Source organism: Ornithodoros turicata, chromosome 2 (assembly GCF_037126465.1).
Source record: "Ornithodoros turicata isolate Travis chromosome 2, ASM3712646v1, whole genome shotgun sequence".
Taxonomy (NCBI): domain Eukaryota; kingdom Metazoa; phylum Arthropoda; class Arachnida; order Ixodida; family Argasidae; genus Ornithodoros; species Ornithodoros turicata.
Window position 1 is genome coordinate 135,225,669 of NC_088202.1, and position 15,569 is coordinate 135,241,237.

The following is a 15,569-nucleotide window of genomic DNA, read 5'->3' on the forward strand; positions in this document are numbered from 1 at the left end:
AGCCGCCGATATTGCGAACAGCAACTGTTCTTCTTCTGGGCACCGTCTTCACCATTAGCATGGTAAGCGTTATGGCTGACGTGCTCAACGGCTTACGGGGATCAACAGCATCCGTGGATGGGATAATTCCAACTAGGCTTTGACAACTGAGGTTAACAGCCTAGTTGTATAACCCCTGTAAAATTATATAGTTGAATTTTCCCATTCCACGGAAGCTGTTGACCTGTATAATACCCAAGATCTCTTTTACAAATCATCCGCAACTTTTTAAATGCCGTGGCAATCATGAGGACGGTGCGCAAAAAGCGAACAGTCTGTGTTCGAAACATCGGCGGATCTCATCGTGAGGCACTTCGCTTAACATTCCCTTACCGATCCGCTGGATCTTTTACCTTTCCATGTACAGGTTGGGACAAAAGTTTACAGAACACGCGAGGCGAGCGGCGTACTGTTTCTTCGGTGAAAACACCCTAGCGGCCGGCGGATGCGGGTGAGTTCACTGCTTCGGAAGGGTGGAAGCGTGCGTTGTTAGCGACACACAGTAGTAGTTCCGGTGTCGCTTGGTGTCTCTGGGAAGTAGAAGCTACCGCTGTGTGTCGCTAGCAGCGCACCCTTTCACCCCTCCGAAACAGTGATCTCACCCGCTTCCGCCAGTCGCTAGGGTGTCGCACCGCAGAAAAATTACGCCGCTCGCGTGTTACGTACACTTTTGTCCCAACCTGTACTTTAGCTTATTGATACTCTACGTCAGGTCCCCCAAGGTCGCCATTTTCCCATGTATTTGTTCCTATCCCGATGCGTGCAATGCCGGAGGCCGCCCTTAGATACCCCATTGGTTCCAGACGTTGGCTTGCGTGGATTGTAGCGCGCTAAAGATCCAGTTGAAGCACAATCCAAGCCAGGCCAAGTCACCGAAGGAGAAATTGACGACTGCAGCGCCTGCGGCGCCTGGTACGACAGGTACGCTATGTGATGCACGCAGCCGTGCACTAGATCCTTCCGATCGCTCAACACGTTTAAAAACGGGACCAAAAAGTGAAACACGACAAAGAAAGTTGTTATACGCGTTTTATTTGGACATATAAAGACTAGATTCATTCGCAGAAACAACAAACACATTTTGCCGCTAAACTTAGCGCGCTGAAATGATCCGGAACGGCAACAGTGGGGTATCTAGTGGCGGCCTTCTTCGTTGCACGCTTTTCCGAGGTGAGTTTGGGGGACCTGCTCTACGTCGTATTGCTCCGCGTGGCGGTTGGTATTGTCGTTGCTTGCCGCAGTTGGTAATGTCGCCACTTGCGCAACCGACTGCTATGAAGAACATGAAAATGAAGCATGTGATAACATGACACGGGGTTCGTGGAAGCGGTAGGGCGTCCCCTTTTTCTTGATACTTCTGTTGGCTTTCCGACAGGGGTATTCCCAGAAGTGATCTGCGATGGTATACCGTCATCTCCGAGAAAGCGAAACAAGTTTGTCGTTGCGGAACGACTTTCTCCCCATGAGCTTAGTGGATTGCAAAGGTAGTTTTTCCTTTTTCTTTTCCTCTTGTGGAGGGTTTTTCTTTGCCTTTTTGTCCTACTGTAAGTGAGGCCGAATGAGGAGCTCGATGGTTTTTGGTTCTGTATAAGTTGTTTCCTTCTAGGTTTGTTCCACACATCCATTTTGCGTATTGTTTGCCTGTTGGGCGCTGATCCCGGTTCCTAGTTCGCGAAGTAGCATTCGTGTTGTTCACACAGTGTCAAAGAGTGGTATGGGACATCTTGTTTTCTTTATGATGTACGCTCGGGGGAAATGGGCCGAAGCGGATGCGTTAGTTTAATTTCTCTGTCGTTGTCTTTACGTGGAGGCATGACATTTTCTGAGTCTGTCTGCAGTCTCATTTTTTTGTGTGCAGTGGTGGAACGTATCCACCTCGGAGGGGCGTTTTCATTCGTTTCTTTAAAGCACAGTGGGATTACCTTTGGGATCGGAGCAGTAACTTGTGTTACAGGTATCTCCTGGGATGTGTAGCAGTCTATAGCTAGGCAATTAAATGTTACAACACTATTAACGTCTCTACAGGGGCGTTCATCGCGTCTTAAAGTACTGCGTTTAGCTTTGCTGTCGTCGCCAGGGACTCTTGAAACCCCTACATTCGTCACTTTCATCTGGCGGATTGAAGCCGCTCGCTGCGCTATGCTGCTTTTCGTCCACCGATCCATCTGTGCGCACTTTGTCAAATATGAAATAAATGCACCGGTAGTGTTCAATATGTGAAGGGAATAACGAACCGCTCCTATTGGTGTTTGTCTCTGAAAGTACAGCTCGCGTCAGAGTTAGCGTCAACGCCGCTCCAGCCTGCGAAGCGGAAAGAGCTACCCTGGCAGCGCCTAGCAGAAAACGACGCCTTCATAATGATGGTCACCCCTCTAACTGGAACGAGATGACCCAAACACCCTTTTTGCTAAGCACTCGCGGGGACCGCAGGCCGGGATGACGTTCAAGTTAACTCTAATGAGAGCTGTACAATCACTACTCAATGCGGAATCATAGGGAGATGTCTCCGCAGTCGTCGCTATTTCGGTGACGTCACGAGTATGGCAGCAGAGAGAAAGCGTCGTGCTGTCGCCGTTTAAATCATGCGTTGCAATAATAACTTCTCGTTTCTCAGACGGATCCACCCGTCATCATTGTAAATGCAATCTTACAAAGCAGACTGGTCGAATTTTAATTGTGAGTCCCTCTTCAAGCACCCTTATCTCACTTGATAACATCCCCCAAGGGGAAGAGTACTGAGGCTTGCTAACGGTATGAAGCAAAGTTCTTCTGTAATGACCGCGAGGAGAGGAAAATCTCCTCTGGTGCCGCTAATGCATAACATCGAATACTGATCTTGTTAAAATAGACTCTAACACAGTGCGATAAAAAGCCACTCTAAATATGCATATTTATTCATCCTTTTTACCGACACGTGCGCTCGTGCAGTGGTACAGACGTGCGAATAAAATTCCTTCACGCTCGGGAGCGCCGCACTTTCGCATAAAATCGAGCGACATGTTCAAATAACGCTTGATGGAGTTATTCAAATAGCAGCTCCTATACGTCGATCGCACTTAGTGCTCTGCAACTGATTTGAATTCCCCACTCTCTACACGAGAGACTAATGCAAGTTTACACTCTGTGAACAGTTTAAATGAAGTACAAACAGTACGGTGACCTATCACTTTAAAATGAAAGTTTGTGAAAGAACAACTTTTGTGAAAAATAAACGAGCCACCCGATTTCGTACCTGCATGTTATGGGTTAATAGTTAACGAGTAAGCCTAACCGATTACGAATGATTGCGAATGAAACGCCCGAACGATTACGCCCAAAAGATTACGGAAAAAGTAGGGTTGCTGATACAGGGTGTCTCAGAAAACGTGTAATTGAATTCTAATTAAAAAACTACGCCACCTAGAATCATGCGGTCAACGGCGTTTGCTCTTACTAGGTTTTTGCCACCTCCTCATGTGCATGTCATGTAACCTAAGTTTAATTATGCAAATTTTTGCGAAGTGAACTCAGAAATTTGCCAAGTTAAGGTCAGTTTTGTACCCCACCAACATGAAGAGCTTACCGAATTTACTCATATTCATGATAATTGGCAGTGATGTTCAGGATCTATCCTATCGGGAAAAATAGCCGAACATCATGCTTCTCGGGGCACTTGAGTATATACGCGCGATGACTTTTTGAGCCCAGTCAGCCCATTAATTTGAGTAAGTTCGGCACGCTCTTCACATTGGTGGGGTAAAAAAGTTACATTTACTTGGCAAATTTCCGAGTTCAGTACGCAAAATTTTACATAGTTAAACTTAGGTAACATGACATGCACATCAGGTGGTGGCAAAAATCTAGTAAGAACGAATGCCGTTCACCGCATGATTTTATGTGGCGTAGATTTTTTTAATTAAAATTCAACGACACGCTTTCTGAGACACCCTGTATACGCTTAATTAAAATGGTTAATTTCATTAAATGGTGTCTTGCGCCTACATTTTTTTCCGAGGCGAATCCTAAAGCATTCATTATAAACGTTAAAACAACCGTGTGGTAGATCAGTTAAATAGTTTTATCGCTGTGATTAGTAATGCACATTCCTATATTTACTGTTACTAAGTTCGGTTTCGAAAGAACGATTATAGTGAAGATATCGTTCCACCTTGTCAGGATTATATTTTCTTGTTGAGCAGGAATTGCCATATAGCTTGCCTTTAAATAGGTACGGAGGTATTTCCAGTATTCCGGATATTCCTGGTATGCCGGTTATTGCCACTCCCGTTTATAAGTGGACTTCCAGGAAGGCACTCGTTTTGACCCTATACTACACAGCGTCGTATTGTAACCTGTATTATTAAAATTCTTTCCGCACGAAGAATAGGAGGACATCAATAACAGTACGGGAATAGGGCTCATACGAATGCGAGATAGCGCGCTCGCTACCATGCTGCTCCCCGTGACAAAATTGGGAAAAAGAACCGCCTAACGAAATATTCAACGACGCGCGTCGCCTTGGTATTTATGGGCCGGCTTCTTTCAATGTCCTCCTCTAAAGACGTTCGTTTGGACGGCACACTCTCTGCATGCATGAGGGCAGAAGTTAGCCGTGGATACCTCATTCCGGTTGCGGTGGTATTACAAATTACGCCTGCCCCCTTTGTCATGAATATTCATAGAAAATGCATGTCTTTGCTCTGTGTCTGGCCGCATCGCCCTCTGCTGGCGTGGACAGTAGAGGGTCAGTAGTTTACCCACTTTCGCTTGCTGGCCGCGGAAATGAACGCAGCTCTTGCTGTCGCACGACGATTCGTTTAGAGCTTCAGTCAGCTAAAACGTCGAGAACAAGAATAATGTATTAGCTCATGCGAAGTTTACATTCATGCAAGGTTGCGCGTACTGCCTCTACTGTGTCGCGCATTTTGCCGCTATCGTTGCGTTGAAGAATAAAAAGACGAGAATCATAAAAGACAAATGCATACATAATATTCTGTATTTAATGCTTCCTGGTGAACCTGACGGATTGTTAGTAGTCCCTCCAATTCAATCCCAACAGGACGTTTAGCCGCGGTAGTTGAACGAAAGAGATTGCCTGTGTGGTCCCGCGCGGGACCATTATTCTGGGTTTTGAAATTACCCGCAACAATTCCCTGAAGCTGACGATACTGGGATTCAATGTATCTGCTAAGGAGGGAGAGAGAAGCGTTAAAGTAGCGCAGAAGTTATTTTTAACACAGAGTTTTCTTCCTATAAAACTGTTAAGTCGGCCAGTAAGATGCACCATGCGAAGTAATTCACACCACATAGTCATAATTATCGCAGAAGTTGAATTAAAAGTACGCCGCAAAAAGCGACCGTGCGCAACGGCGGTGAAGAGCAGCACCAGCCTGTGATCTGCCTGGAACCTCGCGCTGACGCTATAAGGAGAACGCTCGCTGATTGCTCTATCGAAATGTTTTCTGCTACTCCTCTATCATCTGCTACTCGGCTGTTCGGGGTTCTGAAAAAGCCTTTCTCCTCGCTAGGTAATGATTCGGCCGCTCCTTCTATCCCCAATTCTCTGGGAGAACTGGCAAAACTGGTTTATGGTGGCAAAGGGACAAGGAGCTCACCCCCACTGACCGGCGAGACCAGAACGAGTTCTCCTTATAATGTCGTCGGTGACGTGACACCATACCTTCTCCTCCTCGTAATACCCGGAGTCGCGAGTTAGAGGTGAAGGCGCGGACCCATGTTTATGTGAGTTTTTTTTTTTTTTTCCTGGGAAACAAATTGCACACATCAAAAGCTTTAGCGCCACTCGGTAAAATGACACACACACTTTCATCAGACGTCTTAATCTGAACTTTTTTTGGACGGCCCGCTGTACTGATTGATTGAAAGAAAGAAAAAGCCAGCCTTTTAAGCCAGTTGAGCAGGCTAGATGTAGTGTTGTATATAGCGCCGCTACCAGTAGCGTCTCTATCGTGTCCGCTGCTTTTTATAGCGATGGCTGTATGAGGAAACTCTTGTCAAAGCAGCGACGTAGTTCCAGGCATTTTATTCGGCGCGTCATTGGTTGGCGCAGTCGGCGCAGCAGCATATCAAAAAGCAGACATTAAAAAAAAAAAATCGGGATGCGAGCGTTGTTAGTGTACCAGTCGCAATGTGGCGGCCACGAATAGTGCGTACGTTGGCCGCAGACGAACTGGTAAGAGAGCACGAAGTCGTGGCCATGTGATATAAACGGTCCCAGACGTATGTGTGTACTTGACACGAATGCGCGTCCGTCAGAGTTTGCACTGGCCAACGCTAAGTTTTTCGAGTTGCGGGACAGCGATACGTTACGGGTATATTTGAAACTGACGGAGGGAAAAGTATTTCTGCTGGAAATTCAGATAGTGGCGGACTCTCTTCGTTACCGAAGAAAACATGGCACACATCTAAAAACAGACCGTGAGGCTCGCCACTATACAGGACAACTACTGGCAAATCCGTGTGGACAAGGTTGGTCGTTTTCGTCTCTTACCCCACACAAGCATCACGAAGGTTTAAAGGGGCATTGAGCAGCTTGCTGCACGTTTTCCATTTATCATGCTCAATGGGGATAGAAAGAGCCGCCGAAGCATGACCGAGCCAGGAGCAATGCTTTTTCAGAACCCCGAACAGCCGAGTAGAAGACGACAGCGGAGTAGCAGACAACATTTCTCTGGACCAATCAGCGAGCGTGATCCCTGTAGCGTCAGTTGATCATTGCATATCAAATGCTCATAGCACCCGAAGATATCCCCAAAACACCCGTCACAACATTAGTTGGCGTATTAGAATTCCTGAGCATCCTTTTTGGCTTGAAGAACGCCGCTCAGACGTCGCCAATCACTCTAAAAACGCTATTTAACGCTGTTTTCACGATCTAAGACCTTTTTAGCTTGATTTTGATTGGTAAAAAAAAAGAAAGAAAGAGCCAGACATCGAAAATCTGTCTTTTTGCTTTGCTTTGTTTAATTTTATTGTCACTGAGGCAGGCACGTACTGCACGATCCTCTTCGATTTCAAGTGCTCTGTTAAGTGACATGTGTTATAGCCTGTAGGTAATGGGCTTTGCCCACTTTCCCGATTGATTACGATTGCCACGAATCAACATAGTTGTCTTATCGGACGGGGGCTCTAGGTGTTGTGTTTGTCTGTTTGTATATATTATATAGAGCCTTGGCGTTTGCTACACTCCACGCGACAGAGGTTTAATATCTTGCTCGCACACTAATTGATAAACCTTTGTAAAAAAGAAAAAAGACACGCCACATAACACGTCAACGTTTTGAATAGTGAGGATTCCCGGAATAGTGAGGAGTCCCTGAATGTTTGTGTACAGAAAGCAGTTCAGTTGAAGCAGTCACAGGAAAGCACAGATTAGCAAGCTTCAACAACAGCAGCATTTATGGCATACGGCACGCATCTTTATTCCCGACGGAAAGACTCAGCGGACGCAGTTTCCGAAACGAAAATTAGAGGGATCTAATTTCTTTATTAGTTTATTTCTTTTATTTCTAATTGTTCTGGCATAACAAATTTCTTCTCATGGCATTCTTGCCGAATAGCCTTGAAGGTTAATCTGCCATGGAGCCGATCATTTTTCTAATAATACGCTTTTTTTTTCTGTTTATTTTTTCGTTTTCTATTTATCTCGATCATTTTCTTTACGTTTAATAATCCCTCTTTCTAAGGCAGATTACCTTCCCATCATTATGAGACGAAGAAAGCCTCTCTCGGGACGTATGTTTTAACATATGATGCAAAGCCAAGTCTTCCACCTCTGCAATGGCTACGCTCGTGCCATACAGTTGCGCGTCGGCTGGGGAATTTCTGTCAATCATTACAGCATGCCTGCATTACATAAAGTCTCCATCTCCGCATAAACACCGGCAAGGGTTCCGCTATTATGCCCGGCCGTATTTCTATCCCGTTGCACAACTTGTTATCGTTTGCATATCGTGTTTCATGTACTTCAGAGACAGCTGCTCTTCAGCCGTAATGCTAAGGGCATTCAACGTATTTTTCCTACATGTCAGAAGATCATCTCGAGGCAGTACCTACCGTCTAATAAATACTCAACAAGTTGCGAATTTCGAACGCTACGCGCTTCCAAATTCAACTTCTTTGCGTCTTGTGCTAATCGCCGAGCTTTAACGGAACTTGTCAGTGCTGCTATGAAATACTAAGAAGGTATATCGTTATGATTTATGCCGCTCTAAATTATTTTTTGCATTTATTGCGTTAATTCACCCTTTCAGTCAAACATTGAAAACGTGGAATGGAAGAACCTACAGATCCCGACAAAAGTTTACTGAACACCTGGGCGGCATATTTCTGGATATAGGAGCAACACCCTACACTCTAAGAAAAAAAAAGGAGTAAAACGGGGAGTAATTGCAGCTTCTACTCCCCTAGACTGGAATTACTCCCCATTTTAGTTTCCTAACCCGACATTTAGTCCCGACATTTACTCCGCGGGACTGCAAATTGTCACTGAACTTCGCGAATGGTACGTCTGCCGAATGCAACAGTCTACGTAAATATGCGCCCTTGGTCAATTTCATGGCATAAGGCTGCATAACTCAGCTAACGTAGCAATTTTCCAGCCACACAGAGTAAGAAATAGTTAGCGAAACTTGCTTCGCAAATTGTGCCCTATGTATGGCGCAAGATTTTATATCACTCGATATATCACGGTTGCCGGATTGCTTCTGAGTATTTTCATGCATGCACACGCATTATGTATACCTGGGACTCTTACAACAGCGCGTGAAATGCAGTCTCCACTCCGTGACATTCAGTTACTCCTGTGAGTTTACTCCCGAAAAGGACTATTTTTTGTGGCAATGCATTTAGTCCCCAAAAGGAGTAAAAGTACTATTTTTTTCTTCTTCTTAGAGTGTAGAAGCGAACTGGAGTGGACACATTTACCGAGAGGTGCATGGAATACCCAGTCACCTGTCTGTAAGTATATCCGTTCCCGTTTGTTGCAAGTGTGTCGTTCCGATGACGATATACGCCACTCCGGAATATTCCGTAAACGTTTGTCGTGACGTGTGCAACAACATGGTGATCACGCAGTTATAACTTCGATTATTTCCTGAAAAGAAATCCTACAAGACTTCTGTGCCACAGGACGGACGACCTCCGAACACAAGGAAGCGTCATTCACGTATAAACACGTTGGAATGAAATTAATCTTGCGTATGTACTTGTACGGCCACTCTCTCGTCGTCTGTGCTGAGTGTATGACAAGCGGCTTTATGTGCATGAATTTCCCCTGACATGTAATTAAGCAATACCTTTCAAGTGACGACACACGTGCACAGTGTACGTGACACATTAACTTATTCGTCGAGTATATACTACAATTGAGTCTTTTTGTAGTCGTATCACCAGTATTCGTTAAAATGCACGAGAAAATATCTCAATTGACATTAGGCATGAACGCCGTTCGGGTTCGTCCATGCAATGGTCCAACTCGGTTGACATACACATTTTCTGTTATTTAAATGTGTTTTAGGATTTCGTTTTTTGCGTGAAGTGAAAAGGACGAGTCAAACCATCCACTAAGCTATATCCTATACCTGGATCTTTTTGCAATGCCGCTCAAAAGCTCCCAGCCTTGCGTTTACCGACCGGTTTTCCCGACGACGAACAAGCGCGCAACGACGTAGTTCACACAACTCAACGTTTACTAATGCAGACGACAGAACTGTCGTCTGATTTCTCTTTTTCTCTTCGTCGTCTGTACACGAAAAAAACGTTGTCCTAATGTAAGCGAACCGGTGTAAGTAACTCCTATCTCTACACCGACTTCACACGAGATGCCCTATATTCGAACGATACAAACGTCATTGTAGCGACGCAGTTGCAGTGTTCCGTATGTTAGCTACGCTATGTGTTGGGCAAAACTTTTTTTTTTCTTGAAGAACGAATGTCAGTTTAGTTTACCCCGGCTTCCAAGAAGGGAGCTGTTCGTAGTGTATGGAAACATGACATTCTGACTGGTACACAATGCGCTGCAAAGTGCCCCTTTGAAAAGCCAGGTGACAAAGGCGAGGCGATGGCTCTTAAAGATCTACAGCGTGCCTTGTATGCGCAAGCGGTGTATCTGACAGCATAAAATGCTTCACTATACACGTCTTAAGTTGGCTCGTGTAGCTGTTGTGCTACTGGAAGGTCTCCGAGCTGAGAAACTACTAAAGAAAAATTACTTTGGGGCGAAAAAAAAAACGTGGAAGAAGCACCTACAACCATTCACGGGGACAAGGAAGACAAAGAAGAAAGAGATAGAGAGAGACAACGAATTCTTCTCTCGCGGATGGAAGGTGCAGCACCCCGTAATGTAAAAGCCTGAGTCTGTCATCTGAGCTGAGAGCGCGCAAGAAACACGAACGAAGAACGGAGAACCAGACAGGACGGGCTCCCGTCCTGTCTGGTTCTCTGTTCTTCGTCCGTGTTTCTTGCGCTCTCAGCTCACATGTCTCAATACCAACTAGCCCAATCCTCAACCCTTCTCAAGCCTGAGTCTGGGGCTCTGTTTGTCCATACTCAGGTTTTTACATTATGGAGTTCATCCACCGGCTGGCCTGCAAATACGCCATCTTGTCGGAAGGTGAAGCATAGTAAAGACAGTGTAAATACTGAGAAGTTCCTGTCAAGAAAGGCGTTCTTGCGGTGTGGATGATAACAATTTTAGGTATCTCGCACTTTCGTTGACAATGCAGAAAGTGCATCATACTGAGACGGAGAAGCGGTCTGTGTATAATTGTGTAATTGTTCGCAAAGCGTTATCTGAGTTACAACTGGTGATCGATACGCTTGGATGCGACAGTAACCAGGTAGAAAAAAGTTGGTTTAAGTCGGTAAATATTGTTAATTGTATTTGCACCGAATATGATCGGCGCTGTTTCATCTTCGTGCTTCTTATAAATAATTTTTCGGCTGATTCAAAACAGCCTCTCTCTCGTGCATGAAATCATGTTAGAGAACTTTTGCGTAGTTAGGTATAAGCCCATTTCGCTTAATGTTGAGATACATCTAAAGCTTCGTTGGACACGTTGTAAAGTCGTTTTACCGACTGTCCATCGAAGAAGCCTACACGCACGACTAAGCCGTAGAAACATTTTATAACTTGGGCTACCACATTTATACAAAGGAAAACAATGGTATATTCGCGAACTACAGTTTCGCTTTCCTTCTGTGGTTGCACGAGCGTTGATGAGATTCCTGTGTGGCGACCTCAGTAGCTTTGGAGCTGCCTTATGAACTTGCATCGCTGAGGACAGTACCGCGTGCACAGAGTACTATATACCGAAGCTACCGAGGACAGCACTGAGGATTAGCCTCAACGTTCGTGCAAGTGCGCAGCCACTTTTTTGCATATTAAGCCCTTCGAAGCCAATCAGGCTGAGAAAACAAGCAAATCGTCCGCATATTTCCGCGAGTGTTTGCCAAATACTCTGCTTTGAGTTTCAGTTACCGCATCTACCTCGGTCATAGATTTTCCCGTTATTGACAATGAAACCAAAACATGGATAAACGACACAAAATGAACAGCTAATACAATGACTCACCATATGACGGATTTCCAAGATAACACCCCACGCAATGTTAACCTAAGTTTAGGGTTCTGCTTCTTCCGATTCATCAAAACGGAAAACATGATTCGGTAAAATGTAAAGCAATTCGGATTTCCGAAAAACTCCGTTCTGGGGGTACCGCTAACCGGGAACGCGGCAAGGAAAGTTTATGTCCTGATGTGTGGTTGACAGTGCTCTTTCCCTGTTGTGTCGCGATTGCCTCGCATCACGGGTTTCAGGCCCCCTCGACAAGGAAAGGCGTGGCACACTTGAGTGCTCGTCACGTGAACTCCGTCCTTATACCTAGAAGCACCTTAACATTGGAATCTCCGTTATAATGTGCTCGACGTTAGGGTAACTTGAGATCATTTCGGCCATCTTCCACGTGTACTTGGAAAACGTCCAGCGCTTAGGGTTTCCTTTTCTCTTTTTCTGTGAATCGTGTTGCCACTCCTTCATAGAGGGAACAAGAGGAACACAGATGACATATAAACTGACTGCTGGAAAGGAAACTCGGAAGGAGAGCTGGTTGTTGCAACGCAAAGAGAGTATAAGGTGGGAGGCGAACGAAAGCTGCGCGGCTAATATGTCAACGAATATCTGGATTCCGAAATTTTCACGTGGACAGGCGATGGTGATACCGAAATGAAGGTCCCAAACCAAATTAATTGGTTTCGGTTTACGTATTTTTGTCGCGGCTGATCGCGGCGAATCGCAAAAGGATGTAATTCATTTGTGTAAGGACGTAATTCATTGGTGGACATGGGAGTGAAAGAGCGTCCTTTTGCGCTTCACCGCGACCAGCCGCGACAAAAATATGTAAACCGAAACCAATTAATTACTGCAACAAATGACCCGCTTCGGTTGCAGATTTTTCTCTAAAAGGTATCTACTGAATGTCCCAGAAAGGGTAGTACCCATTTTAATGCCGACGGCGCCCTGCTTTAGAAGTTAGCTTTTTTCACGAAACTCATTTGAATTTTTATTTAAATAATGAGCGCCTCCCGCTCATTCACGCGGTGCGCATCTTGTAGGCGGTTTTGGACAGATACTTGTAAAAAAGAAAGTTATTCGGTTGGTGCACCGGTTCGCGAATCATTTAGCCCGGGGATTTAACTGAGACACCCGGTATATATAGTGTAGTAACTCAGTTGCACCGAATAAAAGCCGAAAAACTCCGGCTTCACGAATAAATACACGCCCTACACATGCCCAAAACATGCCCAAAACATAAACCCCGCAAACACGCAACCCTAATTATTATAAGCATTATGTAGGGTTGCGTGTTTTCGGGGTTTATATTTTGGGCGCATGTTTTTGGGCATACCCGTTTACTAACATCTTTACGTGTAAATCTTGATTTCAGTTTACTCCTTCCATTTGCAATCGATGCGATCAATGCAACCAATGGTTTCGTTCTGTATACGTTGTTTACTTCGCGGTTTGTTCTACACGTCCATCTTGCGCATAGTGTTTGCATGGTCGGTGCCGAGTCCGTTCCGAGTTCGCGGAGTTGCATTCGTGTTGTTCACTCAATATCTAAAAGTGGTATGGGACATCTTGTTTTCCTTATTATGATGTACGGCGGGGGGAAAAGGGCAAAAGCAGACGCGTTGTTGTAACTTATCTGTCGTTGCATCTGTGCAACCTTTGCGCTGGTAGCGTTATAGTAAAAAATACGCAACCTACAATTATTACGTGCGATTCGGCTTTCGTTTCCAATTTATCTCGAGTAGACGTAGTAGCACGGAGGGAAAGAACTCAGGTCGTCGGAGTTCAAACAGCACTAAAAAAAAGTAGACACTGAAGCTAGACACCACGCGAACGCTAGTACCTTTAGTAAAGGTAAAGTTTTTTTCAATGCTGTTTCCAGTTTATCCTAAAATAGTATCACCTATTACTCCGATGTGCATTTTCTAGTTCGTCTGTCATGCTAGTTCTTCGTCATTTCAGCAAGTCGTCAGCTCAAAGCGCCGTTTTCGATAGCACGATCAACTCTACCATCCGCGCACTCACACATTTTCTCGACACCGCCACTGTGAAGGTCCGGTACGCTAGCACCGGTTTGCTGAGCAAACAAGCCAGCGCTGTCGCTTTGGAGAGATTAAACGTGACGAGGAAGATGGGGGACATCTCGTTGATTGTGGAATTGGGAGACGAATCCGTGTAAATAGTCCGCGTGTAGTTGATCTGCTCGAGTGCAGGTGACTTACAAGGCAGTAATCGCAACGCGAAGTTGCCCTGTGTGGGGTGCTGCACTGCGGTATGACAGTTGATGCGATGAAGAAGTCTTGCAGAAAGACATCGAGGTGCATGTTAGGTAATTTTGAATCGCACGTTCGTAGAAAACCGTGCGCTTTCGAATACATGTGAACTTGTAAAAGGAACGTGATTCTCCTTTTCGACCAGGTACATTGAGCGAGCTATTTCGAATGTAAGGCCTTTAACGGAACAATTAATCGTGACAGAGGGTGTAGATGTTTTCACTAATGCACTAGTTGATGTTTCCATGCAGTGTTATTATTGTGACGTGTATGTTCAATCTAATTAGGGGCGAGCGTTGAAGCATTGTTAATATCACCTGTGTATTGCCTTCTTTTCCCCCTTGTAACGGTCCAAATAGATAAATGAAATAAATAAATAAACATCCAGATGCTGCCTTCGTGCAAGTGCGAAAGGAAGGCATCATAAGTTACCGAAACGCCGGTTTGGCGTACTGGACGGTACGATAAACCATGAAACTGTTCCGCGAATCTTCGTCACTTTACGAGCATCTCAAGCATTTTCCCCAAGCCCATCCAAATTCATTGTACTTGCACACACACCTATGCATCAATGTGCTTGTCACCAGCACATCGCCGGACCCGAATATTTCGTTCCAACACCAGGACCCTTGGTAGGACTCCTCTAAGAAACTTTCTTGCAAACTTTCGAAACTTTTTTTTCTCCTGCGCTAACGTACCGTGTTCGCGGATGCTAGGCATAGAGGCGATTGAAAAGAGACTCACCCTTCCCGCAGGGATGGAGAACGAGCAAGAAAGGGAGCAGAAGAACGCTATCACGCGCATAAGCCTCATAGCTCCCCCGGCGTCGATCATGTTCGGTGGACCTCCGGGTCGCAGACTCTGAGACGACCGTCTGCGCGCTACGCTCCAAACCGAAACAACCCAGCCACCACTTCTGCTCCCAACGGACGATACTTCCGCCCTCTCGCGCTCGCTCACCAGTGGGCGGATCACATGCAACAGGCCGCAGACGCTGTTCTTTACGGCGCTGTGTGTTGCTGCTGGTTCCTTTGTGGTACGCTTTTTGCGCTGATTCGTCGGGCAACCCACGCAGCGAAACTACTTCGTTTACTTCGCGGTTGATGTGTTGTTGTGTTTTTCTCGTTTCAGCTGCGACCATTCTTCTACACGTTTATGTACTTTATTTCACGTGACGATTTATCAGCTAGCTATTTCGGTATAAACCTAAACGATTTGTCATCTAGCTATTTCGGTGTACAGTGAACCCCCATTAATATGACCCCCGATAATCTGACATACGCGCTTTACGACCATATACTACTGGGGAACAATTTAGTGAAACCTCTGCAAGTCCCCCAGTTAATATGACAATTCCGCATTATGACCGAAATGTTCGGGAACCACCATGGTCGTAATAACGAGGGTTTACTGTAAACATAAACTGGTGAACCCTCGTTAATATGACCCCCGATAATCTGACATACGCGCTTTACGAACATACTGCAGGGGAACAATGCAGTGAAACGTCTGCATATCCCCCCCCCGTTAATGTGACAATTCCGCATTATGACCAAAATTTTCGGGAACGACAGTGGTCGTAATAACAAGGGTTCACTGTAAACCACAAGTGTCTCAAACCGCAAATTGAATATCTTATTTTTCTTACACCATCAAAAGCATTTTAATGTGGAAACGAATTGTATTC

General features: G+C 45.3%; 1 protein-coding gene across 1 annotated transcript in view; it reads right to left on the reverse strand.

The window, feature by feature from the left end:
* The window catches only part of LOC135386175 (corticotropin-releasing factor-binding protein-like), a 161,493-nt gene extending 146,666 nt beyond the window's left edge, over positions 1–14,827 (reverse strand). The window contains exon 1 of the mRNA XM_064615942.1: positions 14,627–14,827. Coding sequence (XP_064472012.1) covers positions 14,627–14,716 — 90 coding nt within the window. The 5' untranslated portion in view covers positions 14,717–14,827. The remainder of the gene's footprint in view (positions 1–14,626) is intronic.
* Between the last annotated feature and the right edge of the window lie 742 nt (positions 14,828–15,569).